Here is a 26,711-nt window from a genome sequence, read left to right as displayed (position 1 = left end):
GAACTGAGGAGGACGACTGTGAGAGCTCTGAGGGCAGATTAAAAAATCTGTGAGCAAGTGACACAACACCTATGGTCTAGTGACCCACGTCCTGAATCGAAGCATTATGCACATCTTTTCCTCGGAGAGTCGCAGTCAGGGCGGGTGATGAAATTGTCAGTATGGATGACACTGCAGTTGTGACTGGCTGGGCTGGCTACTTTGTTTAAAGCTGATCTTCCGGCTAGGACGTTGGACATCTCTGGGTCCATGGTTCTTAAAGCTGGCCCTCCAATTAGCTGTGAACCACCCAATCTCAATGAGATTGCAATGAGGTGAACCAGCTGTGGGTCGGGCAGACTACCGGGATCTGTGGTATCCTGGGTGAACTTCTCCAGGCTGGTGGTAAGGCTGTCCTCCTGGCATCGCAAGCAATCTTTACTTCCATTTGGGAGACTGGCATCATCCAAACTGACTGGAAAACTGGACTTGTCGTCCCTATCTGGAAAGGGAAGGGTGATCGCCTGGATTGCAGCAGCAACAGGCGGACAACACTGCTCTTGGTGCCGGGTAAGGTCCTCACTAGGGTCATCCTCAATAGGATCCGTGATCACTTGCTCACCTACCAGCGACCTATGCAGTTTGGTTTTACACCAAAGAAGTCTACCATTGACCTGCATCTTGACTTGGAGGGTTCTCAACAAGTGCAAAACACAAATATTGTCAGTTTCTTTGCAGCCTTTGTTGATTTTCATAAAGTGTTCGACTCAGTTGATCGAGCTGCCCTGTGAGATATCCTTGAGAATTCGCAGGATCCCCCCCAAGGTTGCTGGATATCATGGCCGGCCTGTACACTGGTACTGTGAGTGCTGTGCAGAGTGGAGGCTGGACCTCTTGTTCATTTTCCTCAGTGGATTCTGGGGTTCGTCAGAGGTGTGTTTTTGCTCCTACACTGTTCAGTGTTTGCATGGACTGGGTGTTGAGCTAGGTCATGGGGTCCAGCGGCTGTGGGGTATCTGTTGGTGAAGAAAGATTAACCGATATTGATTTTGCCGACAATACTGTGAACTTTGCGGAGTCAATGGAGGCTCTGATCGGGGCTCTCGAGAGACTGAGTGAGGAGTCTGAGTGTCTGGGCTTGTGAGTTTCCTTAATAAAAACCAAGATCCAGGCCTTTAATGACCTCTTAGGCACATCCATCAGCAGTGTGTCTGTCTGCGGAGAGAGTGTTGACCGCGTCAAGAGGTTTACTTACCTTGGCAGTGACATTCATGTCTCTGATGACTCTTCCTATGAAGTCAGTAGATGGATTGGGAGAGCATGGGGGTCATGAGGTCGCTGGGAAGGGGTGCGAGGCGCCTCTGATATCTATGCAAATGGATGATGGTCCAAGTCTTTACAATCCTGATGCTCCCTGTCTTGCTATATGGTTGTGAGACATGGACGCTCTCCACTGACCTGAGGCGAAGACTGGACTCCTTCAGTACTGTGTCTCTTCAGAGAATCCTTGTGTAGCACTGGTTTGACTTTGTGTTGCTTATGGAGTCCCAAATGAGGCACATTACCTGCATTATGAGGGAGCGTCACGGCACTATGGCCACGTGGAGTGATTCGCCAAGGGTGATCCGGCTCACAGTGTCCTCAAAGTTGAGGAGCTGAGCGGCAGGACCAGGCCAAGGGGACGTCCATGTAACAAATGGCTCCAGCAGGTAGATGGTCTTTTCTGGAGCATGGGACTGGACTGTGTGTCTGCCTGGGTGGGTTGCCAACCAGGATCCCGAGCTGTTTCACTGTGTGGTGGGGGCAGCAACGTGCTGTACCAGTGCAGGCTTTCCAACCTGACCTGACCTCACCTTCAACATAATGTGAAAAAACTGAAAGGGTCTGAAAATTTTCAGCAGGCACTGTAAATGGCAGTTTACAGTGCCATATTGGAACCTCAAAAATCACACTCCGGTGTGGTCATACTAATGTAGCCGCCGTTTTCAACCATTAATTCTATAGAACCCTAATTACAATCAGTCAATGAACATAGCCTTATTTCTAGAAGACCACCCCCCCACCCATTTTTTTTATTAATCTCCTTCAGGAAGAAACAAAGCAGAAGGCATTGAGGCTCAGAAATTGGATTTATTTTGCTATCTGCATTGCTTGTCTTTTAATTGTCTAAGTATTAATAAATAACAGGAAACTGTAACAGCTTCTGAAGAGCAAAGGGCCTTTTGTAATAAATGAAGCCTAAACTAAGAACTAAATGTCCAAAATATACAGATGGAAAACAAACCAGTCTGGGGGCCCTCGTGAGTCTTAGTGCCATAGCAAGCAATCACCAGAGAGAACAGACGGGACAAGAAGGCTCCCCAGTAATGATGGAGGGCTCCGAAGTCTTTGGTAGGCGAGCAGACAGAAACTGAACATGTGTGCCTTGTCAGTTTTCAACCACTGACGCCCGCGCTCATTTTACACACAGCAAAAGGGACAATGGGTTCACATGCAGTAGAGGAAAAGGGGGTATCCTAAAATGAAAATTAGCATAGAAACCCACCCATTCAGCTTTGGCAATTTCCGTTCATTCCATTTAATTCTTTGTTCGTGAATCCCCAAAAGAAAAATCAGAAAGCAAAGGTAAAAATTCTGGCAAAATAATCTGCCAACTCTGATAGGGTCAGGTCTGGTTACCTGGATAAACTACACATTTCTCTTTCTGTTCAAAAACCTAAAATATATACAACAGGATTCGGTCTGTACAAAATTAAAAGTTAGTAACTAAATTTAAAGTCCAGCATCTTATAGTGATAACATCTTGAGTGGAGGAAGAAAAAAAAACAAACTTTCAGGACTACACTGTTGCCATCCCAGTGTGGACAGACACATACAACCAGCCTCCCATGGAAACTGGGGACGTCTGCAACATATTTGAACAGGCAAAGATCTGATCTTCACGCAAATTGGGGCCTACAGATAAAAGTGATATACTTGAACAAACGACACAGAAAATTGACATGGTGTATTCATTCTCAATCTAAAATGCAGATTTGTCACATGGAAAAAGTAAGTGCACCCCAACATCTATCACCACTTCAGATCCTTCAAATAGAATCCAGATGAGGTGCCAATGATTAGAGCCTCCTTAAGAGTGTGCAGGTGGACCCTGTCCGATTTAAACCACGGATATCGAGGGTCTGGTGTTCTCCTTGAAAATGAGGAGTCATGGTGTCATCATGCAAAAATCAAAAGAGCTCCCTAAGGCCCTCAGAGAGAAGGTTGTGGAGGCCTACGAGTCTGTTGAAGAATTTAAAAAGATCGCCAGATTATTTGAAATGAATCATTCCACCGTGAGGAAAATCATCTACAAGAGGTGTAGCTTTCCAATGACTGCCAATTCATCCAGGACTGGATGTCCCAGCAAATTCAGCCCAAGAGCTAACCATTTGATAAGAAAAAGAGGTCTCCAAGAACCCCCAAAATTTCACTATTGGATCTGCGGAGAACTCTTGCAACAGCTGGTGTCAAAGTGGCAGCACCTACAATCAAAAAGAGAGAAACTGGACCTGCATGTGAAGCGTGCCAAGAAAAAGCCTTTGCTGTATCAGAAAGAACACTAGAACAAGACTTCAATTTGCCATTGAACATCTAAGCAAAGACCAGGCCATATGGAACACTGTGCTCTGGACAGTAACAGTAGACATGTCTGGTGCACACCAACGGCAGCATTTCAAGAGAAGAACCTTCATAGCATCTGTGAAGCACGGAGGTGTAAAGGTTCTGGTTTGGGGATGCTTTATTGTCTCATGGCCTGGGCAACTTGCAGTCATTGAGTTCACTAAAAATTCTGCATCATATCAAAGTGTGCTTGACGAGAACGTAAGGCCATCTGTCCAAACACTGAAGCTGAACCAGAAATTGATCTTTCAACACAATAATGAATGGCTCAAAATGAGGTAATGCTAGGTTATGGAGACTGGCTTCGTCAAAGTCTTGATTTGAATTCCACTTGAAATGGAGGGGGATCTGAAACAAGCATACCATGCAAGTAAACCCACAGCCATATTGCAAGCGAAGGAACTTGGAATGGAAGACTGGTCAAAAATTTCAGTGAGCTGATGTGAGTGACTAGTTATGCAAAATGCCTAAGAAACGTCATTTCTGCTAAAGAGGGTGACGCCATCTTTTGGAGCCAAGGATGAACTTCCTTTTTCCCCCTAGTAGACCATTACATATATAGATTTTTTTTTTTGTTGAGTAAATTATTGGGAAGGCAAACTTTCCTTGTGTGATTATTGAAGTATATCATCTTAATCTGCAGGCACAGTTTGAATGAAGACTACTGTTTGCCTGTTGCAATATATTGAAAAAGATAACCGTTTCAATGGGCTGTACTTACTTTTTCATTTAATCAAATCCCTATCTGCTGAATGGAAGCAGAAGACTTCTTAAATGCTCAACTCTTGCCCTCTTTTCCAAGTTCTGAAAGTTTTTCTTTTTCCCACCACACCAATCGTGCCACATTTTTTTTTTTTTACACAAGAAAGTCAACCTTTATACAATATTAACAATTCCATCATTATTGAACAAGCAATTAGGTCCAATTAGCATTTAAATAAAAGATCCTTCAGGCGAAACATGAACGCAAAAGTTGATTCCTTATAAAAAAGTTTCAAATAAAAGGTAAAAATATTACTCCCTCTGAACAGGCATCACTGAAGAAGAAAATCATCACAAAAAGTACAAAATGAAGGCTGATTGGCTGAAGGCAATTTTCCACATAAGGCCAACGTGGATCAGTTATGCATATCCCAACCCTGGAGTTGCAAGCCGAGTGGAACATGGCATAGGCATCTGTCTGGCATGCGAGGAGAACCTCAGACACTTCCCACAGAATAGGTCTGGGCATGTGAAGAAAGCCATGTGAGGAGGGCAAGTTTCAAAAATAACAAGGCCAAATACTTTCTCTCATATGCGTCCATGACCAGTTTTCCTTTTCTAGCCAAGAGTGGACGGCCTCAAATTGGTTTTCCTTTCCAACGATCCTGTTGCTTTTGTATTCTCACAACTGGTAAGAGTTCTTTCAAGTAACGTTAACTTTTCTGTTTGTCCCATTAGAATTTACACGTCAAGTCTCCTCCCCACCCTCTTGTACCTACCTTCTGCATCATCGCTATTTCCAATTCATGGGATGTTCCCTAGCATTTTAAATTTCAGGTAGGTTTGGCCTCAGCCCATTTCTCTCTCTCTCCCCCGCCCTGATTTAACCACATGTCCAAGTAGACTCCCACATGTCCTCTTTCACACCAAAGGGGGGCTGTGTTTCTGTTACACATGCCTTACATGTCCCCGATATTTCAATTCCGAGGGAGGCTACCCATCAGACCTCTATCGCCTCCCTTCTGTTTCCATGTTTAACTTTTTCACTATTAGTGGTTCCCCTCCATCCTACTTTCACTTCTCTTCCATCCTTGTGGTTTTGATCCTAACTGTTGGGAGGTTCCCTTCACTCCACTTATTTTCCTACTGTCCAAAGCTGTGTTTTATTGTACTTAACATGACCTTCTATAAAGATACACCTAAGTTAACATGCACAGCCCATGTGAGGTTCACATCAATTACAAGTAAATGCTGGAGGGGTGCTGAATTCTCAGTGTCATGAGGTTTGTCTCAGTGCCACACAGGCCCCAAAGCACGCATGTTAGCGCCAGTTCTAGAAAATCCCTGAAGATTGAAATTCTTGGATCAATTAAACAAGTGGTTAGAGTCCACACCTTATTTATATAAGGTTCCAGCAGTGTTAGGTCTGTCCTGTTGACCGAAACGAAAGTGCGTTCATTCAAGTATGTATGCATCTGTGTAGGATGCCACTATTGGGCATGGTGAGGGTCCACTCCAGAGCTCAAGCTGGGCATCTTTTGGCACAGATCAAAAACAGACAGAAAACGCCTGCAATTTTTCCTGAAGTGCGATCATCAGAACGTCTGCACCTCTTCGAGCTTCTCGGTGTCCCGGCCTGAGTGTGTGCACAGTGTCAACATGGCATGCCAGCGGCAGCTTGCGTGAGTGGTGGACATCCCGAGGTCCACCCCTTCAGCCTTACGGTCTTTCCAAGGTGAGGGACCGCAGGCTTAGATTGAGGTCTCATCGCTGCTGCTGTGAGTGAAATTGTGGAAAAGAAAAACAAAAAGAAAAAAGGAATGGATATGATTAAAATGCATCTGTGAGATGGAAAGAGAAACATGCACTTTGGAATCTGCTCACACAGATTAGCACAGCTGGCTGTGTGAGTTGTAAACTGAGATGTGCTTGAATGCATTAATGAAGAAAATTAAAGAAAAGAAATCTGGAATGTTGGAAAAAGAGACACAAAAGTTGGAGAAAGATTAGTTGAAGAGATCCAAGATACTATCATCTAACACAAAGCACGAAACAGGCCTGTACGACGCGACATGCACATGCATGTGTTATTCCAAGCTTCATACCATGGGTGTCCTCAAGAACATGCAGTTACTTAAGAAAGCAGAAACCTTGAAGCAAAGGGAATGGCTTCTGCTGTGGCAGAGGGTAGGAGACCTCAAAGACTTTGATGACCTATTATACCCTGTGTATTACAGTTTGTTAAATAAGACTTCTCATATTTATTATAAAATAGGATTATTAAAGGATTATTTAGATAAGATGCAGCTTATGTGTAAACAAGTCTGTACTGTAAAGCTCATAAGGGAATGCTAGCATTACTTTTGATTGTGTGTATTTAAACAGGAGTTTAGCAGGCAAATGTCTTTTTTGGCAGAGGGCTAGGTCAGCAAACACACGACGAAGACTCACAGGATGACAATGTGTTTGTTTTTTTCCCCCGAAGAATGAAAGGATATTACGATGCATACAAATAAACTGAAAAACATTGGAAGACATGCAAACAATAAAACACTAAAGCCGATGTCACAATATGCGGCCACTTGTCGTTGTGTATGAAAAACTTGTCGACCGCAGTTGCTGATGTCATCGCCAGACCAGGTCAGTTTAAATGACTGGAAATCGCTGGGCATGTCACATTTACAGACTAAAAGCTGATCTTCTAGCACAGCCGTGCTTGCTGATTTTTGTGACAGCTAATAACGTGCTGCCTGATGGAGCCGTTGCTGCACAAAGTGTTAACAGATAAATTGAGTTTGGTAGCAATCTCTGCCCTTCTATTACTTTTTTGTGTTCTGTCATGGTAAGTAAAACACGACACATCAGACAGACCACCTCTTTTGTTTGCGAGGTTTAAAACACACGCTTTCCTTTTTTCCTCATCACTGCATTATATGCATTGTACTTCCAAATGAGCATTTATTGGTTCTCAGCTCTCATGCACATACAGAGTCGGCCCCTACAACTAAAGACAAAATCAAAACTGTCGTGGACTTGTTGGAGTAAGTCACTGAGAATGTCACATTATGGGAATGACCATCATGGATGCACACTGCCAACTGTCTCTGACTCGTTAAGATTATGTAAATCAGGGGTGCCCACAATTTTTTGGCTTGCGAGCTACTTCTAAAATGAGCAGGTCGAAATGATCTACCTACATTATATATATATATATATATATATATATATATATATATATATATATATATATATATATGTATAATATACACTGAGTATACTTTATACATAAAATGTATGTTGTCAAACCTTGCATAACTGAATAACCTTTATGGCACAATAACAATTCAATACATTTATGGTCACTACTCTATTTGGATTTAATAATCGTCATGCGGGAAAAGGCTGACTCGCATAAATAAGCCGAATAACGCAGTCAAGGAGCTTTTGAATTCAGCCGAGTGAAAAATTAACTGCGATTTTAGTTCCCTCTCTTTTCTCTTTCTCAGATCGCTTTTTGGAAGGACGTCAATTTCATAGTTTTTATGAACAGTTTGAAAGTGCCTTTCCACTTTTTCCTTCTTTGAAAGAGCAATGACAGATTGACAGATCAGACAAACGCACTTCAATTGTGACATTATGAGAGAAAAAAATCCTCTTCCAATTCCACATCCAGCCCATACCCTCCCCAAACAATTTTTTTTTAATCCCTTCTTTAGTCGATATAAATTGGAAGGCTAACTAGATCACAGCCGGAGTTTTACAGTAGCTCGCGCGTTTGATTGTGCGTGCAGGATGACCGGTGTGTTAGAAGAGAAGAGATCTCAGACTGGCCGCCCTGTATGTCAATCAAGTGGCAAATGCCATAGGGAGGATATATGATAGACTAACGTTTAAAAATTTTTTAATGCAATGCGATCTACCTGCACTACCGTTGCGATCTACCGGTCAATCGCGATCGACGCATTGGGCACCCCTGATGTAAATGAAGGCAACAACTGAAAACTGCTTGAAAAGTTGTCAAATGTGACATTGCCTTAAGAGTAATAACTAGTAAATTATATAAGACTTAAGTTCAGATAAACAAATCAGTGTGTGTATGCTTGTACTAAGATGCATAATTGGTGCTTGAGACCTTGTAGCCATCATGCATGTTACTGTGTCTAACTAAAAGAAGCTTCACTGACAAGTAACAAGACTATTGAAAATGATTAGCTGTCTTATTTCAGCTGATGAAACTATACCTACATCTTGCATGATCAGTCACCAAGGAACTCTATATAGGAAAGGATTTAGAAGAATTTTCAGAGACTTCACAAGAGAAGAAGAGAGAGAGACAGGATAAACATCAAGGGGAACACTTCTTTGACATCTCTGGCAGATTAGTATGCCAATGTTCACAAGTATCACAATTGGTCTAAGAGGAAAACAATAGTGCAATGTCCCACTGGGTTAAGAACATAAAAGAGTGCAACAGCTAAAAAGCCAAACAAACTGTCTAATGGCTATATAAACTTTCAATTGTTCAGGTCATATGTTTTCTTCCTGCAGTGGGCTGGCGCCCTGCCTGGGGTTTGTTTTTTTTGCTTTGCGCCTTGTGTTGGCTGGGATTGGCTCCGGCAGACCCCCCGTGACCCTGTACTTAGGATATAGCAGGTTGAATAATGGATGGATGGATATGTTTTCTTCTGTTTTATCTTCTACTGTTGTTTTTGCCTGGTTTCTCTAGCAATAAACATAAGTTTAAATTGAAATAAAGTTTGAGTATTATGTCACTGAAACTGCTTTACCAACACTAGCAGCCACTGGGAGGTTCTACAGAATGAGAGACTGAGATACTTATCCAGGTTCTGTAAGATCATAACTGGAGTCATAAGTGTTAAGAGGTTCTGAAATATAATGAGCTGTTCTTGTCCTAAGGTAGTGAACTGGGAGGAGGCCTATGAACAGGATCAGGCTCCTTCTTTGTTAAAGCATTTAATGCCAAGGTTTTCAAGAGTAACCAACACTTGTTACATATATAAAGTATGCTTCAAAACCTTTTAAAGGTGGCTGCTCCCTGTTAAGTATGATTAAAACCTTGTAGTGGGGGAAACCAGGAACAAGACTGGTACCAGCAGCATCCACTTTGGCCCTAATCACAAAGCAAAGACAACACAGGAGTGGCAACTCTGGGAATGTTCTTGAGTGGCACTATCATAGCCCGGATTTGAACCCAATTAAAATTAAATTAAAATTGGCAAAAAATATCCCCAGATTCAGATGTGTAAAGCTTGTTGTGTCAGACTTGAGAAGAATCCAGGCTGGAACCGCTTCCAAGGTGCTTCAACTAAGTATTGTGTAAAGCGTCTAAATACTTGTGTCAATGCAATATTTTAGTTTCTTATTTTTAATACATTTGCAAAGACTTCTAAAATCTGGGTTTTACTTTGTCATTCTAGGGTAAGGAGTGTTGCTTGATGTGGTGAAAAAATACATTTTGCTCAAGACTGCAACTTAGCAGGATGTGAAAAAGTGAAGGGGTCTGAATACTTTTTGAATGCAAAATACATTTTAAATTTTATATTTGAATAATTCAACTTTTATGTAAGATTCAGCAGAAAAAGCCTAAGAGTGTAGTTAGCTTAGGTGTTACAAGTCCTACTGTTGATGTAGCACGGATGTCTGGAGAGATCATGCTTTCCAGAATTATTTACCATGCTATAAAATCAGGGTTTCTCCACCTTTATGGACCTGCAGCTCAGTTTTGCCTTTTTAACGTAACTGATGAACCACTAGCAGCAATTGCAAACCGAGAGGGTTGGTGAAATGAGTGAGATCGGAAGAACTGGGGATGGGTGAACATGCACAATAAAAAGAGTGGAGTGGTGAGTCCCTATGATGATAAGAGTACAATCGTAAGAGCGGCTCCCCCGCGGTGAAATGAGTGTAATTGAAACAGCGGTGGTTCCTCTTCATGAAACAAGCCCAGTCAGAAATGGGGACACAATTTGTACAATGCTATTTATTACACAACCCAAAAAAAGTGGGTCACTGCGACCCACTTTTGGTTGTAAAACACTGCTTTAAATGGAAAAATGGTTTTAAACATGCTTCATTTTCCTTAAAAGTAATGACAGACAAAAAAGGGAGGAGAAATTCATGCAGCTTCTCATGCAATCACTGTGTGTCACACATGGGAAGAATCTAAGTGCTGTGCTATACTTACTCGGACCCAGATGAGTCCTCGTCCACTGTTCCTGCCTTGATGCTCATAGCAATGGGTGTCACCCCATTGAGCTGCTCCTGGAGACTCTGTTTGGTCCTCTGGACTCTGCTCCCATCACTCGAAGAGGACGCCCGGGAGGAGACTGTTCCTATCTTGTGATTAGAAAGCTCATTGTGAATACGATTGATACTGTTTTTTTCAGTAATTGTGGGTAAGCTTTTCTTTTTAAGGATGCCTGCAAATATCAATGAAAAGAAATGTTATAAAGTGGTCAGATACTGTTTTGATAGTCCAAAAGTGGCGAGAGACACATAAGTCTGACATGCACCTTTCTGTGGCTGGGCGTTTGGGTTGGGCAGGCTGACTAGTGTATTATCCTTGTAGATGCCATCACCATTTTCCCTGACATGGTCTTCTATGGAATTCAACTTTTCCCTGGAGATGTCCGAGTTTGGTACCGTCTCCACCTTTAGCTTCTCTGACCCACCATGTCCTTCACTCTCACTGGCTGTTGTCACAAATTCTCCAGGCCAATAGGGTTTTACATGCCCTGAGAGATTATCCACTGAGGAAAAAACAGAGTTTTAAATGGCAACTTTTCACATTTTACCAAACTAGCACTGGTTAGTTCTATAGTGGCAACATCCATACAGCAGGTAGGTCATTAACAATACTTATTTGTACTGAGTTTGGATCACAAGACCTATTATATTCATATTTTCCCATAAGACATCAGCAAAGAATAAGGCACACCTATCCACAGTTATGAGTAGTAAGGCACACAACATTTCATGTTTTACACAGGACGTCAACACAGTACAGTTGTGGCAATCTTTCTTTCTGCTTAAAGTAGGCTGTGAAGACCACTACTACAGCACAGTGAGCTTCTTTACCTACTGAGGTTGAGCAGGCATATACTGTAGCAGAGTTCTGGAATCACCGCATCACATAATTATGACGTGTTTTATTGTGGCTACCATTATGCAGACACTCTTTACTCTTGTAACTGAGAAAGATATCTAGGCACATAAATAATAAAACATTTTTTATCAACCTATGTCTAATAATATACATATTTAAGCCAAACTATTTTTCAAATAAAACCTTTGCATGCAGGTATCCCCGAACTGAAATTTCAAAGCAGCAATTTTCTGACCAGGCCAGCTAGCCTGGGAGAATACAGACTGCAGCTGGACTAGGCTAAAATGTGAGTTGTGGCTGAACACGATTGGTATGAAGTGGGCAGTCCGCTTATTCCATTGGTGCAGATGGCATATAAAGGAAGCTGGAGTAAAATAAAGACAGGGATAAAGAAACTCTCTCTGCCATTATTCCAACCATTGATTAGCACAGTGTTTCTCAACCCTAACATTTTTTTTGAAAGGAGCCCACTAATACCAATTTGTTCTTTTTTAATTAGTGATATATCATAGATGCATACTTTATTATACCTACTTAACTTTTATCGACATTTATCTAACTCTATATTTATCTTTCTAGTATCAGAATGTAGTTTAAGTTAATTTGTTTTGGTTTCAATCAATGTATTTTTCATATTTTCGATTCTTGTTTTCTTTTTTTCACATCTTCACACCCCCCCTAGGGGGGCCCGCCCCACAGTTTGAGAACCATTGGGTTAGGAGGATATCACTTCCCATGGCAGCCAATTTGAAAGCCCATGTTGGATCAAATCGGACAAGAGCCACCTGATAGTCTACGCAAGATGAACTGATTATTACCCAAATTTGTATTACTATCATTTTAACAACGCTCCTTTGAACACTGCTGAAGTTTTGGGCATGTTATCTGTAATACATAAACAAATGTGCAACTTTTTTCTCTTCTTCCTTTTCTGGTATTCTATCTAACTGCCTGAAGTTACAGTTGTAAATGGAAGAGGTACGTGCTGATTTACAATACCACACGACAGTGTGGTAACAGTACGGGATCTGAGATATTCTTTTAACGATGTAGCACTGCCACATAAATAGATGTAATGTGTTTTCTGCTGTCTGTCGGGTTTGCTTGTGTGGATAATACTTACAGACTGTGATTGACAGTGGGTGCCCCAGAAGATGAGACATCCGGTTTCCTTTTTTTTTTCTGGGGGAAATTTGCATAAGGCGTGCCATTTTTAAAAGGAGGGTAGAACAGTCAAGGAGAAGACAGAAAAATCAGACTAAACAGCTCATCTTCTGACCGGGCCACGAGAAGAGGTTCTGTAGCTCCTAAAGGCCTGTCTGTTAGGTAGAAGTCGGCGATTCACTCCTGTGGATTGTGAATTTGGCGTTCCGTTATTTCCAAAGGACTTGGGTGAGCTCACACAGACCTTATTTTTCTTTACCATGGCGCAGACTGACTGTAAAACATTTTATAGTTAAGACTTTCACTGTTCGGGGTTGGCCTCCAATTCTACTCTTCATTTCACCTGCTGCCAACAGTTAGTTGGGCTGGAACTTTGGACTTGCGTGTGAACTTCGGAAGGGGAACTGGGGGAGTGATATTTTCAATGTGTATATATTTTTTTTGTATTTACAGGTATAAGGGTTATTTTTGGGTTTGCAGATGAAAGGGATTGTTGTTTTTTCTTCTCTTTTGTATAATACATTTCTCAGTGCTTATGGATATTGTCATCTGCCTATTTTTTTCTCTCATACTGTATGTCAGAGGTGTGGAACTCCAGGCCTGGAGGGCCGCAGTGGCTGCAGGTTTTCATTCTAATCCTTTTCCTAATCAGTGATCTGTTTTCACTGCTAATTAACTCCTTTTCCCTTCATTTTAATAGCCCTGTTTTTTAAGGATTCAGTCCTCTGAATTGATTCTTTCCTTCATTAAATGACAGCAAAACAGAAATGAAATGTGAAGCGAGCCAACAGATGAACAGCTAAAACTGGGATTTCAAACTCCAACTAATCTCTTAACTCTTTAACCGCCAACTCCCTAAATATTGTCCATGCCGGGCGAAATCTGAACAATTTTCGTTTTTTTACTTTTTTACATTTATTCAAGCAGTATTTACCACTAAATGTTGTGCAAGTTGTAGAAATGGGCAAACACGTAATAAAACACAAAATATACATTTTCTCAGGTAGCTTGAACAAGCAGTCACGGTTTGAATCTTTCTTATCTGGCTCATTGCTGTTGTCATTCAAATGAAAGAATTTCAGTAGCAAAGAGAATCGGTTACGTTTCATTGTATCTGCAAAAATAGGTGTTGCATACATAGGATCTGTAGACCAGTACATCTCAATATCTGGTTTTCTGATTATTCCCATACACATCAAAATCCCAATGAATTTTTTCATTTCGTTTTCATCAGTGTCTATCTAAGCATGAACACGGGAATGTGGAGGTAAATTGGGATTTTTCTCAATAAACTGTGCTGCATACAGATTTGTTTGATGACCAAAATGTCTGATCAAGTCAGGTGACACAAACAGCTCATAAAACTACTCAGCAGTGTAATTGTTTACATCAACAGTAAATCTACACGTTGCCTCAAACGGATACACCCACTCATCACCATGATCCGATGCGTCGGCTTTCACAGTATCAAGCAGCGCACGTTGCTGATCATCATTGTCGCTAAAATCTTCTTCAGAACTGCTAAAATCGTGATCAGAATTATTGTCCAAAATCGCCTGCAAAACCTCACTTGAACTCAGTTTACATTTCGCCATATTCACAACGTTCACTTCTGAATGGTTATCACGTGACCAGAAAAGAAAAAGTTTCTGGCTAATACAACCACAGAGTTATCGAAATACAATGTAGTAATAATACCCACGCCAAAGCGTCAGTTATACTACGCGCCAGGCATTCACATAACCATAGACAAATGTGCCGGATAATTCCGGCAGTATGGCGTCAGCAATAACGCTACGATGCCGGATATATCCGGCAGAGGGCGGTTAAGAGGTTAATGAGAAGCCAATTCTTGCTGTTAATTAAACTCGTTATTTAATTCCATGGCTTGTTGCCGCTCTCATTCTGCCATAGCGGACATTTCCAAAACTGTTGATTTTTCTGTTTTTTTCAGCCTTACTGAGGCCATCACCTTTCTTTACTTTCAGATAGTGTGTGATGGGCACAGGGGAGCTGGTCATGTGGCGACTCGTTTTGTGTCTCATTATTGTTTGGCTGCTAATTAAGGAATAAACAACTAAGGTTGTCTGAGTCGCGTTAATTAAAACTAAGGCAAAAGAAGTGAATTAGCAGCAAAAACTGGTCACTAACGAAGAAGATGGTTAGAATAAAAACCTGCAGCCACTGTGGCCCTCCAGGACCGGAGTTCGATACCCATGGTGTATATGGTCAGTCATGGGTTTGAACTGAACATTTTAAAAAGGTATGTACGGTGGTGGGCTAAAGGGTGCGATATTGGCTTATCCTTTTTAACAGCTGCCTTAAAGTAGGACAGGTTAGCGGTAATGATGAACCCGTTTCGTGTGGCGGGGCAGATTTGTCACAAGGTGTACATAACAAAGAGTAAAAAGGAGAACGGGGCACCCTAGGACCCTGAAAAGACAAAACAACTCTGAAGGGTGATTACTAGTTGTTGTGATGTAAGATTTTGCATATAACTTGATAAATGTTTTGTATGCCTTTATTTGTAATTTAAGAGAGGCAATGTAATTTAGTGTTACTTTGGTGAGAGGCATTCGTGTTTGCCCCCCCCCCGTTTACGACTTTTCTTTGTAATTTTACGACAGGATTTGGGGGATGTGTCTTAAACCAGTTTGATGAGTATTTCTTTGAACAGACATGTGGCTGAAAGCTGAGCACCAATGATGCCTTAACTAGAGACATTTTAAGTAACTACAAGTCTGTGTGCCACCTGAGCTACACATCACCATTTTATCAGGTTGTATGGTGGCCAATATTCAAATATACTTTGCATTTTGTTATTATTTATGAATATTATCAGTAATACATTATTTTATGTGTAACTTAACTCGTGCTTGTCTTTTTACTACATATAATTGCCTTAGGTTATAGATATAGAAGGGAAGGTGGGGATAAGTTACAGTATATGCAATAATACCTTATAAACAGTAATAGGTCTGTGAGATTAGGCATTCTAATGCTACATATTAATAATATAATAGGGGAAAGTAGAGCATAATTTATATTACTCTACCAAGTTAAACACTAGTCAATTAAAATGTACAAATTGGCATGTATGACATCTTCTAACAATCCTTCCAGTGACAAAAGCATTTCATGCCTATGTCCTACATACGTTTGGGTGTGCTGAAAGCAGGAATTCTCTCATTGTTTTGTGATGCCAAACTCTCCCAACACTGGTCTGCAGGGAAGTGATCCTCCTCTTCACTGTCTGAAGAATGGGTTGAGGCATATGAGCCACTCTGGTCATCCTCCAGGGACAAGTCGCTGTCAGAATCAGAGTCATGGTCTGTGTAACAAAGAGATATTTAAGGTTAGCAGAGGTAAAAGTACACTAGTCTGGCACCTATGCCACACTTTACATGCACAGAGTTTGTAATTATTTGATTATATTACTTCACCGATTTGTAGTCTTTTAAAGCCCAAAGCTGCCTGGTCAAATTCCACTGACCAGTAGAACATGCAACACCTAAAGTGCAAAACCTTTAACCCCCCCTCCCCACTGTGTCCCATTTATTTTGTACCATCTGGATGTTCCTTGTCCTCATGGAAGTAAGCGGCACTGTGGTCATTTAGACCAATGTGGGCTTGGCTGTTGTTGAGACCAGAATCCTCCCTGAAAAAAGTCCAAAAAAATACACGTTACGTAGATGCCAATTGGTCTGAGGATACACCAATACGATGAAAGAAATGAAGGACTCTTCAACCCCAAACTTACCGCACCACAAAAGGAATATAACTGTGGTGGCTCTTTCCAGAGCGCACAGTGCTGTTCAGTGAGCCTGAGGAGTCACCATAAGGAGGGCGATAAAGCCGGCCATCCACATAAGTACTATTACAGTTGTAGGACTGCATTAGAAAAGGAAAGAAACAAAAGCACGTCATCTGAATATATCCTGCAAGTTCATCCAGTACAGAATGACTTGGACTAGCTCTACTCAATACTGAATTCTGTGCCTTAAACATCTTACTTCCAAAAGATGTAATGTTCCACAGCGCACTTACTGATGCTGTTGATTTTGTGCCATGGATATCACTAGCGTTTTTCCTGTTGCAGGCATACTTGAAAGCTTTTCGCACCTCCTTGTTGAAAATAATTCGGAAGAAAAAAATACATGGACCCTGCGGAAAATACAAGAATACGTCTGTTAGCTGAGATGCAGGCAGACAAGGCCAGATGGATCTGGTTCCATCTGCACTGTTTGGAAGAAGTTCAATCAATAATGGTATAAATTTGATGGCTGAGAAGACAAACATGCCCAGAGCCCAGAAACCTACCTGTGCACTGCTGAACCCAGCAAGGAGGTAGTGGAAGATGAGAGTGTCATTGTTGACGGCCAAAAGAGCCAGCAGCCAAGTGACAGTGACCAGCAAAAGAATCAAAAATGCCGTTCTCAGTCCATTACTGAAAGAAGCACAGATAAGGGAGGTCATATTTGAGAGCTGCTGCCATGTTCAAAGTGTTTCAGGCACCGTGCTTGCTACTTACACAGAACTGCCTTTCTTTTCAAAGCCATGGTGCTTGTGTGAGCAGGATGCCCGAGCAGCAAGGATGGAAACAAACACATTCATCTGTGGGGAATAAAGAAGTCAAACTGATCAGAATAGCCTGAAGGAGGTTCTGCAAGACTAGGTTGATAATCACCATCATTATCCATTTAAGTTCCAGGGCTACAGAACCCAATATAAATTATTCTGTGATACTCACCGAAACAGCCAATGCGATTGGCCCCGCAAAACTCCAAATAATTGTGTCATACATAGAAAGCCAGCAGAAATCAGGGTTGCCATAGCCTTCTGGATCCAAACCCACAGCCAACCCTGTAATTAAAGTTTTCATATTACTCTCTCATTTCCATCACCTGACACCAAGAACTTCCTTGCAGCTTTTGTAGTTTTAGTACAATGGAAATCACATATAATGTATGTCAACTGAAAGACACGCAGTAAGCCTGCAGCAAACAGCGAGAACTCCGGGGAAAGACGAGTCTTTAAAAGTTAAGATTTGAGCTTATGGGGTTGTTCTTCAGACTGACCTGTAATGAAGGCTGGGACTCCCCAGCCAATCATATAGTAGAACCTCATGGGACCATAGTTGATGTCTCGCACTTCCGTCAGCATACGGTACATGTGCAGACCGTCCAGAAACATCCAGGCAAAGGTGCACATGTAGAAGAAATGGAGCAGAATTGCAATCACTGTGCATACAAACTGGAGGAGAAAGAGAGAGAGAGAGAGAGAGAGAGAGAGAGAGATTTAGAATCACACATATGAAGAAACACAAGAAATTACAAAATCTTCAGGTGTTATTGACAGAACAGCAAGCGCCTTCATATTTTAATAAAGTTTTGTGGCCTTTTTATTTATGATATTATACAATGCACAGCAGGGGATGATAATCTATTGTATAAGTCATCAAAATTGTGATCATACCTGTTATATGACAACAAATGCCTGAGACGATTATTTTCTCCAGGGATGCTGCCAACTGGAGTTTCTGTTTTCCTCTCCTCCAACTGGTAATGTCCTTACCATGGCATTATTTTGCTTATGTTTAACCACTGAGATTCATTTCTGTTTTTTTCTTTGTTTACTTTGAAATGTGTGTTTATGTATGCAAACCTGTCAGATTTATGTATATAAACTGCGCTAGGGTGGCTACTATTTTAAATATACATAAATGATCTGGATAGGAATACAGTGATCCCTCGCTATACCACGCTTCGACTTTCGCGGCTTCACTCTATCGCGATTTTTTTCTCATACACGCTTACATCACTACGCATGCGCTTTCGGAGAACTTTTATCTAAGCCCTACGATGGCTCCTAAACGTGCTGCTTTTTCTAAGCCTTCTGACAATAAAACTAAGCGCCTGACGAAGATGCTTACTATCCAGGAGAAGGTGAAACTCTTGGATATGATTAAAGATGGCAATACCCTACAAAAGCCTCCTCACGCATATGAAAAGACAGCGCCAGCACATGCCTATCAAGATGTTCTTCAGCCGCGCACCCAGATACCCACTGCCTACTCCTAGTACTCCTTCAACGGAAGAAGACAACAATGCACCTGCTGAAGATACTGCACCACCTCTGAAGACTCTCCTACTGAGGTCGTGCCTTCATAGGTTAGTGGTTGTGTGCAATTAAATGTACAGTACAATAATCTACTATATAAAAGCGTTCGGGATTGTCCTTCCGTCCTGTGAGTGCAAAGCGTAGCGGTATTCCGCTTATTACAGACTTACTACTTGCGGCTTGATGTACGAAGCGACGCGATGTGAGCAGAGTTCTGGTGCTCTCATCGCTCCCTTGCTTTTGTGCTGCGCGCTGGAAAAATAGACAAAATTATGTGTCTGGAAATAATTAATGTTGATGGAGTACAAATGCCTCACCACGTAGTAAATATCAGGGGAGATGGTGCTTGCTTATTCTCATCTATAGCTTATTTAGTGCATGAAACTCCGTCTTTAGCGGTATAGATTCGGGCTGACATTGTACGACTTTGGACAGGTACTTGAGGGGATAAAAAAAAAACTTAGGTTTTCGGGAGATGTTATGAATGGGCACTTTGATGTTCTCATTCTCTACACTTACATGCCTGATGTACACATGGAGCGCACAAAAATTGAGGATAAAAGTCGGTCGCCTTAAAAGGAGAGTGCGCCTAGTAATATGATATTTGTAACGTCTAATATGTCTTATTTTCTCTTATTTTGTCTAATATATTGAGTAATACGAGTGTAATGGTGACTAAAGGGTGTTATTTCATGTCTAGAGGGCTCTAATAATGTTAAAAAACGTATTTAGAAGGTCGTAAACAGGTTTTCTATACTCTAACTGCGAAAATATTCGATTTATAAATAAAGAATCCCACTTCGCGAAAATTCATTTATCACGGTAGAGTCTGGAACGGATTAACCGTAATAAACGAGGGTTCACTGTATAAACAACCAGCTGGTTAAGTTTGCAGATACCACGCTAGGTGCATTGGCAGATTATCAAGAATCAAGTGAATCACTGCAGAGGGACTTGGACAGCATACAGACTTGAGCAGATTTGTGGCAGATGATATTTAATGTCAGTAAATGTGAAGTATTGCACATAGAAAGTAGAAATGTTAGGTTTGAATACACCACTTGAAATGAAACCTTATGAGACGTCATAGTGGACTCGTCACTCTCAACCTCCGGGCAGTGTTCAGAAGCCATTAAGAAAGCTAATAGAACATCACGGTGTGTCGAGTACAAGTCAGAAGTGGTTATGCAGTACGTAAGCTTTATATCACACTAGTGAGGCCTCACCTGGAGTGCTGTGTGCAGTTTAGGTGTTTGGGCTACAAAAAAGACGTAACAGTGCTAGAAAAAGTCCAGAGAAGAGCGACTAGGCTGATTTTAGGACAGCAGGGTATGAATTATGAGCAAAGGCTGAGGATGTGACCTTTTTCAGTTTAAGCAAAAGAGGTGGCATGATTGCAGTGTTTAAAATGATGAAGGAAATTAGTCCAGTGGATCAAGACTGTGACTTTAAAATGAGTTCATCAAGAACACAGGGACAAAACTGGAAACTTGCTAAGGTTAAATTTCACACAAACATATGCAATAAGTTAGTAAGTTGTTTGGTAGACAGCAGGATTTTATGGACTTCAAAACTCGAACTAGATGCTGTTTTGTAAGAATTAGGTGGAGAGGATTGGCAAGCTTTGATGGACTGAATGGCTTGCTCTTGTCAAGTTTGTCTAATAGTAGCACTTTGAGCTACATTTTGTATGAAAATGTGCTATATAAATAAATGTTGTTGTTGTTGTAATGTCCATTAAAGTATTATGGTTGTAATCAGCTAACTGTTGTAAGACTCTAGTCAGTAAAGAGTACAACACAAAAAAGAACTGACTCTGTTCAAATCAATAACAGCTGCTTTGAGCTCTAAAAACAATATTTAAAGTAGCAGGGGGACTCGATTGGAATCGGGGCTGCAGGCAATTCAGTGAAGTACAAAACAGGAGCCAAGCCCTAAGATGCCCAGGGTGAGAGAGAGAGAGCAATTTGGCAATGCCCCACTACAGGATGCTGTGTTTCTTAACTATGTAACAGTCCCCTGAAGCAGATTCTCTGCAGGTTGGAATGTAATGGGGAGTGAATGGGCAACCTGTGGTTCAGTATTACAGGGAAACCTTTGGGACACTAAAGGAACTGTTGAAGTATGCCCTCTGGAATCACCAAGTCCATTCTTGACCCCAGACGTTTACTCCAGGGTATCCTTGGAAGTAGCTCCTGAGCAGGGTTTAAAAACCCCTATTCCTGATGATGTCTAATCCAGTTAGGTATTGAGAGGAGAGCTTGTGGCAAGCGCTCAACTTGCAGGAGGAAGAGAGGCCAGACAAAGGGAACAGAAGAAAAAAGGTACGTTCAGAATGGGATCCTAGCGTTATAGTTTAGGTAGGCAACTGAATCAGCCACCCTGCACAACAGAAGGCACCCACAGCCTGCATAAAAAGAGGCCTAGAGTAGCATTAGGATTTTGTTTACTTTTTTTTTTTTTAACCTTGACACTCAATTTTTTTATATATAATAAACCTTTTTGTATACTTCAGCAACCCTGGTGTTATTTGGCTTTCAAGATGGCTTGAATGCACACCTGTTACTCATAATAAAGTAATAAGATGCATTTTGTTTGCAGTTAGTACCATGCACTTGCTGCATTCTGAAAGCTGCTATCAACCCATCACTCCCTATTCTGCCACTAAATGTTGAACGGGAGCCCACTTCCGATTCATTTGATCAAACATCGGCTGCATGTTGTGCCCTCATAAATGTGTTTCTCCCTTCTGCTGTTTGACAGTGTTGTAAAAGTTGCCTATACTATGAAATGTTCCTTTCCCACTAGTCCATAACAGTGAGTGTGCTTTAATAGTAGCCTATCGTGTCACTTTTTTGCTGTACCATATAGCTTCAATCATATGCTGTACGCAGTATAACATGAAAAAACAGGCATTTGGATTACTTCTAATATTGAATTCCTCCCTAAACATACACATGGACCAAACAAAATACAAACTTAGGTACAGATCAACTCACATGAGCACATGTTCACCTGGTTTAGCACACCGACACACAAATACACTCAAACAGTCTCTCACCGGGTTGTCTGCTTGGTTGATGCCCAGCAGAAAGATGAGCTCAGAGAAGAAAAGTGCTGCCACCATGTTCTTACTGATGCTCGACTGATTGGAGTTCAAGGAGCGCAGCAGGACAAGGATGGCAAAGGTCAGAAAGAGGCTACCTAGGGTTACTGCCACAGTGGCATAAGTGATCATTTTGAGGGGCAGGATCTCTCCATTCTGGAAAAAAAATAAACAAAAGTAACATTGCTGTACGTCAGCACACACTTGCCATCTTTCAGCTAAGCAGCACATAATACTGATACTTATTTACAAGCTCCTGAAGTTTAGAGGCAATAGCTGACATACCTCTCGATGGGACACATCCATGAGCACTGCGAAGCTTGTCATGTGATTACACTGGCAGCTAATGTGGCTCTGATTGCGAAAGACCACCTCGCAACCTTTAGCTGACCACCCACCTGTGCCTCCAATTCTGTAAGGTAAAATACAAACATTGACGGTCACGGCTGGCCTGTAACATCATTTGATACAAAGGTTAGCTGTATGTTAGTGAGAATAAAATGGAAACTTTCAAGTTAGCCTGCTCTGTCACCCAGTTTCAAAGCAACTGATTCTAAACAAGAAAAGAGAACAAAGTGTAACTAAGGCTATGTCCACAGTACCTTTAAACTTTAAAACGCAGACATTAGTTTCACTTTTTGCATTTTATCCACACCTCCCAAGTTTTTAATCACCCAAAAATGGAGACAGTTGAAAACGCTCTTCAGAACCATATAAATCATTAAAATGCAGCCTCAGCATTGTGGTGTGGATGAGTGAAATGCAGACTGTAATCGTGCTCTGATTGGCTTCTGCATACTAGGTGTCCTTTTACCGGGTTGGATTCTGCTCATTACAACGGTCTCTGTCAGAAAGTCATTTGTCAGGTTAAATGGCGACCTCTAATGCCAGAATATTAGAAACAGTTGTCTTACATATTTCCGGGTGAAAGTTCAGGCTTCGCACTTTGTTCCTTTGTTTACTTGCTGCACGTTGTGAGAATAGTTTGTCCTTTTCTCGCATCACTTGAGCCATTAATGCTGTGCGTCCTTGCAGAGATGTAAGTCAATTATAGATAATTTGATATAAAGAGGTTCAAATGTTTGTTAAACTTACACGTGCAGAGTATTTAAAATGTGTACTTGTATGCAACGTTGTGACTTAGTGTATGTATTTAATTTCTTTTACAGACCACAGCAACAGGAATTAAAGTACTTTCTGAGTTCAGATTGCATTTGAAGTTATTCCTTACTTTGATATTTGGAAAGGGGAGTTTACAACTGCAAAGTTGTGCAACTGTGGAGTTAATAGCGGCACCTCCCGTGGCCAGACATCTGATCGTGTCTTCTGTCGTTTGGACTTTATCTCACCCGTATTTCTTACACCAGCCTGTCGTACTGAGGCCAGCCCTCATTTATGGTCTCCCGTCATGGAAGAAAACCGTATTCCAACATAGCGGACACAGAGGAGTTGCTTTCTGTTCCGCTCGTTGTGTTGCTTACCTGTCTAAATTACATTTATTACAGTGTGAATGCTGCATACATGAACAAAAGGCAAATAATTTACTGTCTGCTACATATTTGTGATAAATCCCATGGCCAGAAGTATTACTATCCCTTAAGGGATTTTCTCCACCAATGCCCATTGTATATAAATGTGGCAAGTTGGCTCCACGTTCTGTCTTAGTGCCCATTGTATGCAAATGTGTACATCGTATTTGTTTTTGCTCATTTTTGTGTGAAAACGCTAGTGTGGACAGAGAATGTTTTCATTTCAAAGCACCTTTTTCAAATGAAAACATAGTAGTGTGGACATAGCTAAAAATGGCTAGAGCTAGGCCTGGAAAAGCCTTTTAAAAGAATGAGCCAACAGTTTGGTGATGAGTGTACAACAACAACAAGAATTTATTCCTGGCATGGCCCAAAATCACACAAGGAATGCTTCAATGGGCTTTAACAGGCCTAGCCAAGACCAAACGCTTGAAGAAGTTGTTATGGCAAAGTATTTCAAACTAGATACTAGGGGAGGGAAAAAAATCAATTCTGTCATAAAACATTTTGGACAACACTCCATAAATTAGAGTTTTACACGGGTTTACGAATGAAATGGTAAATGCGCACATCAGAAAACATTTTGCATTAAAAAAAAAAAACTATTATGTGGAGTAAAGGGTAACTAAAATAAATAATACAGTGCATCCTTGGAGAAAAGGTCCTTCGAATAATGAACTTTGGGAACAATGGATAATTTTTTTGGATAAATTGTTTAATTTTTGAAGAAAAAATGAGTGATGCAAATTAAAAGGGATATCTTAAAAACAATAAAACACATACAGTAATCGATAAAAACAATGAAAAGGTATAAAGAAATACACATACATACAAAAGTAACATCGCTTCCATGCATACAGTACCTTTCTTTCAGATCAAGCCTAACTCCTGACTCGGGCTCAGAGCCCCTCTTCTCACACAAATAGATAGCAGTTGACAACATTAGCTAAAGTGTAAATTAAATTGTGATTGGGTCAATCAAGCCATACACAGCGGTAGGGAAAAATGAATTGCGGTGCCCTGTGGTGAGCACTCAAGGCTCATTGAGGAGCAAAGGCTGACCGGTATGTCCTGTGGAAGACGAATGTTCTCTTCGTTCCCTTGTACTAATTCATGTCTGAGAAGTAGGCTTTACTAAACCATGTAAAAGCATGCTTTGTTTTAGCAAACAGAAAAATATTTGTGCAAAGGACTCAAGGTCTAAGCATTCCACACATGAGTCTGCCTTATCACGTTTTCCCTTAGCTTACATCTGAGCGCCATAACAAAAGGGGCCAAGAAATCAAGTTTTACAAGGGACGTTGAAGGGGCTCAAGGATTGTGTATAATAAAGTGTTGACTGTTACATTTCATAATGATATTAAATCACGCATTCTATGGGTATAAAAACTTGCCCCACCCAACAGATGGGGTTCAGAAGAGCTCGGACGCTGTCATGTATATTGTCTGCTTTTCTGAAACTCTTCTCACTGTGACTCTGCAAAATAAAGCTGCTTTATAACCACACCTGCTGTCTGGTCTGAAGTCTTCGTCCACAGTCCCGATTTAACAGGAGAGCTACTGTAGCACAAATTGCTGCAAAACTTAATGTTAGCCATGAGAGCAAGATGTCAGAACACACAGTGCAACACTGCTTGCAGTGTATGGGGCTGAGTAATGGGCACGTGAGCATCACCACTAGACTGTGGAACAATGGAAGAAGGTGGCCTGGTCCAATGTAGCACGTTTTCTTTTAGACCCAATGGATGGCTGGGTGTGTGTGTTGTTTAACCGGGTTAGAGATGTCAGCAGGTTGCACTCTGAGAAGAAGTTAAGCCAGTGGAGGGCAATGTGATTGAGATGGTGCAAGTTGGCTCCACGTTCTCTCTTAGTCTCCCCAGCTCATCCATAGCTCACTCAGCTGTTGCAGACTACAACAGCCATGGTCCTCTCCAACCCGACCCAAGTCTTGGCTGCCTCGTGTGGCGTTAGCTCGGAGCCAGTTTTCCTTTCGTCTTTCTTCTCGCTTGCACTGGTTTACCTTCGATCCCTTGAAAGGACACCACCTTGATCACACCCACGCCTCTGAACAATCAGTGAGGACGATCCTATCCCTACAGCGTTGATCCTTCACTCCATCGTGGGACCACCGACCGCGCTGCCTTTCCCTATACTGGCTGGCTGGCTTGTTTTCTCTCTCCACCCCAGTGCTGCTCTCTTTGTTAGGTCCTCACATGTGGCGCAGTGGTAGTGCTGCTGCTTTGCAGTAAGGAGACTATGGAAGATTGTGGGTTCACTTCCTGGTTCCTCCCTGTGTGGATAGCGCTTTGAGTACTGAGAAAAGCACTATATAAATGTAATGAATTATTATTTTATTATTTATTATTTTGTTCAGTTTGTTTTTTTTTTTTTCCCTCTTTCTCCTTGTTTTTTTCCTTCCTCCTTCCTGCACTGCACTTGCGGGGACATGGCATGGCTGTGGCAATCAGCAGCTCCTGGTGCCAGTTAGGGTCACAGGCGATCCTGCACCTGGGCACTAAGTGCAGGGCTGTCCGCTCCTGCATCGCAAACAGGAACCGCTCTCACCATGCTACAACACCCCCAACACAAAGAAGTGAGTGTGGTAATTATTTACAGTATTTAAAACAGCCACTTTCTGAGCCACAGACCCGCTATACCACAGTGATGCTTTGGGCAATGTTCTGCCGGGAGCCTGGCATTCATGTGGATGTTACTTTGACATGTACCACCTGCTTAAAAATTGTTGCAGACCACGTGCACCCCTTCATGACAATGGTATTACCAGATGGCAGTGGCTTCTTTCAGCAGGATAATGCGCCCTGCCACAATGCAACAAGTGTTCAGGAACAGTTTGCGCAACAAGGCAAAGAAGTCAGCATGTTATCTTGGCCTCCATATTCCCCAGATGTCAATCCAATTGAGCATCTGTGGGAGGTGCTAGAAAAACAAGTCTGATCCATGGAGGTCCCATCTTGAAACTTAACAGGAATTAAAGGATCAACTGCTAATATCTTGTTGCCAGATACTCTTAAGTTCATTATCATGGTAAACATACTCAGATGGAATTACTGTTGTTGTCCCTTTTAAGACAATGTATCTTCCTATTTGGCATGCACGGATGTTGTTAGTTTTTGTAATGATAGTATTGCAGTTCTCTTTCAGTTCACATATTGTGCATTTTTTAAGTAACATATTTCATATTCAGAATGGTGTGCTTATTGAAGACTAACAGATACCACAGAACACAGTCAGAGAGTCTTGTGGTGTCCTTGCCTGGACGTGTCGGAGCTGTTTTCGCGGCATGAGAAGGGCTAACGCAATT

At 41.5% G+C, this 26,711-nt stretch overlaps 1 protein-coding gene across 1 annotated transcript in view; it reads right to left on the bottom strand.

Annotated features, from left to right (window-relative positions):
• Window positions 1-2,089: 2,089 nt before the first annotated feature.
• Window positions 2,090-26,711, bottom strand: part of LOC120526697 (cadherin EGF LAG seven-pass G-type receptor 2-like) — a 125,454-nt gene continuing 100,832 nt past the window's right edge. The window contains 13 exon segments of the mRNA XM_039749856.1: window positions 2,090-6,120; window positions 10,550-10,784; window positions 10,878-11,114; window positions 15,792-15,965; window positions 16,201-16,292; window positions 16,395-16,525; window positions 16,682-16,798; window positions 16,955-17,081; window positions 17,166-17,248; window positions 17,385-17,497; window positions 17,713-17,887; window positions 21,816-22,016; window positions 22,146-22,272. Coding sequence (XP_039605790.1) covers window positions 6,096-6,120; window positions 10,550-10,784; window positions 10,878-11,114; window positions 15,792-15,965; window positions 16,201-16,292; window positions 16,395-16,525; window positions 16,682-16,798; window positions 16,955-17,081; window positions 17,166-17,248; window positions 17,385-17,497; window positions 17,713-17,887; window positions 21,816-22,016; window positions 22,146-22,272 — 1,837 coding nt within the window. The 3' untranslated portion in view covers window positions 2,090-6,095.

This window comes from Polypterus senegalus, chromosome 3 (assembly GCF_016835505.1).
Source record: "Polypterus senegalus isolate Bchr_013 chromosome 3, ASM1683550v1, whole genome shotgun sequence".
In the NCBI taxonomy this organism is placed as follows: domain Eukaryota; kingdom Metazoa; phylum Chordata; class Cladistia; order Polypteriformes; family Polypteridae; genus Polypterus; species Polypterus senegalus.
Note: the sequence above shows the minus strand (reverse complement) of the source record. Positions and strands in the feature narration are given on the sequence as shown.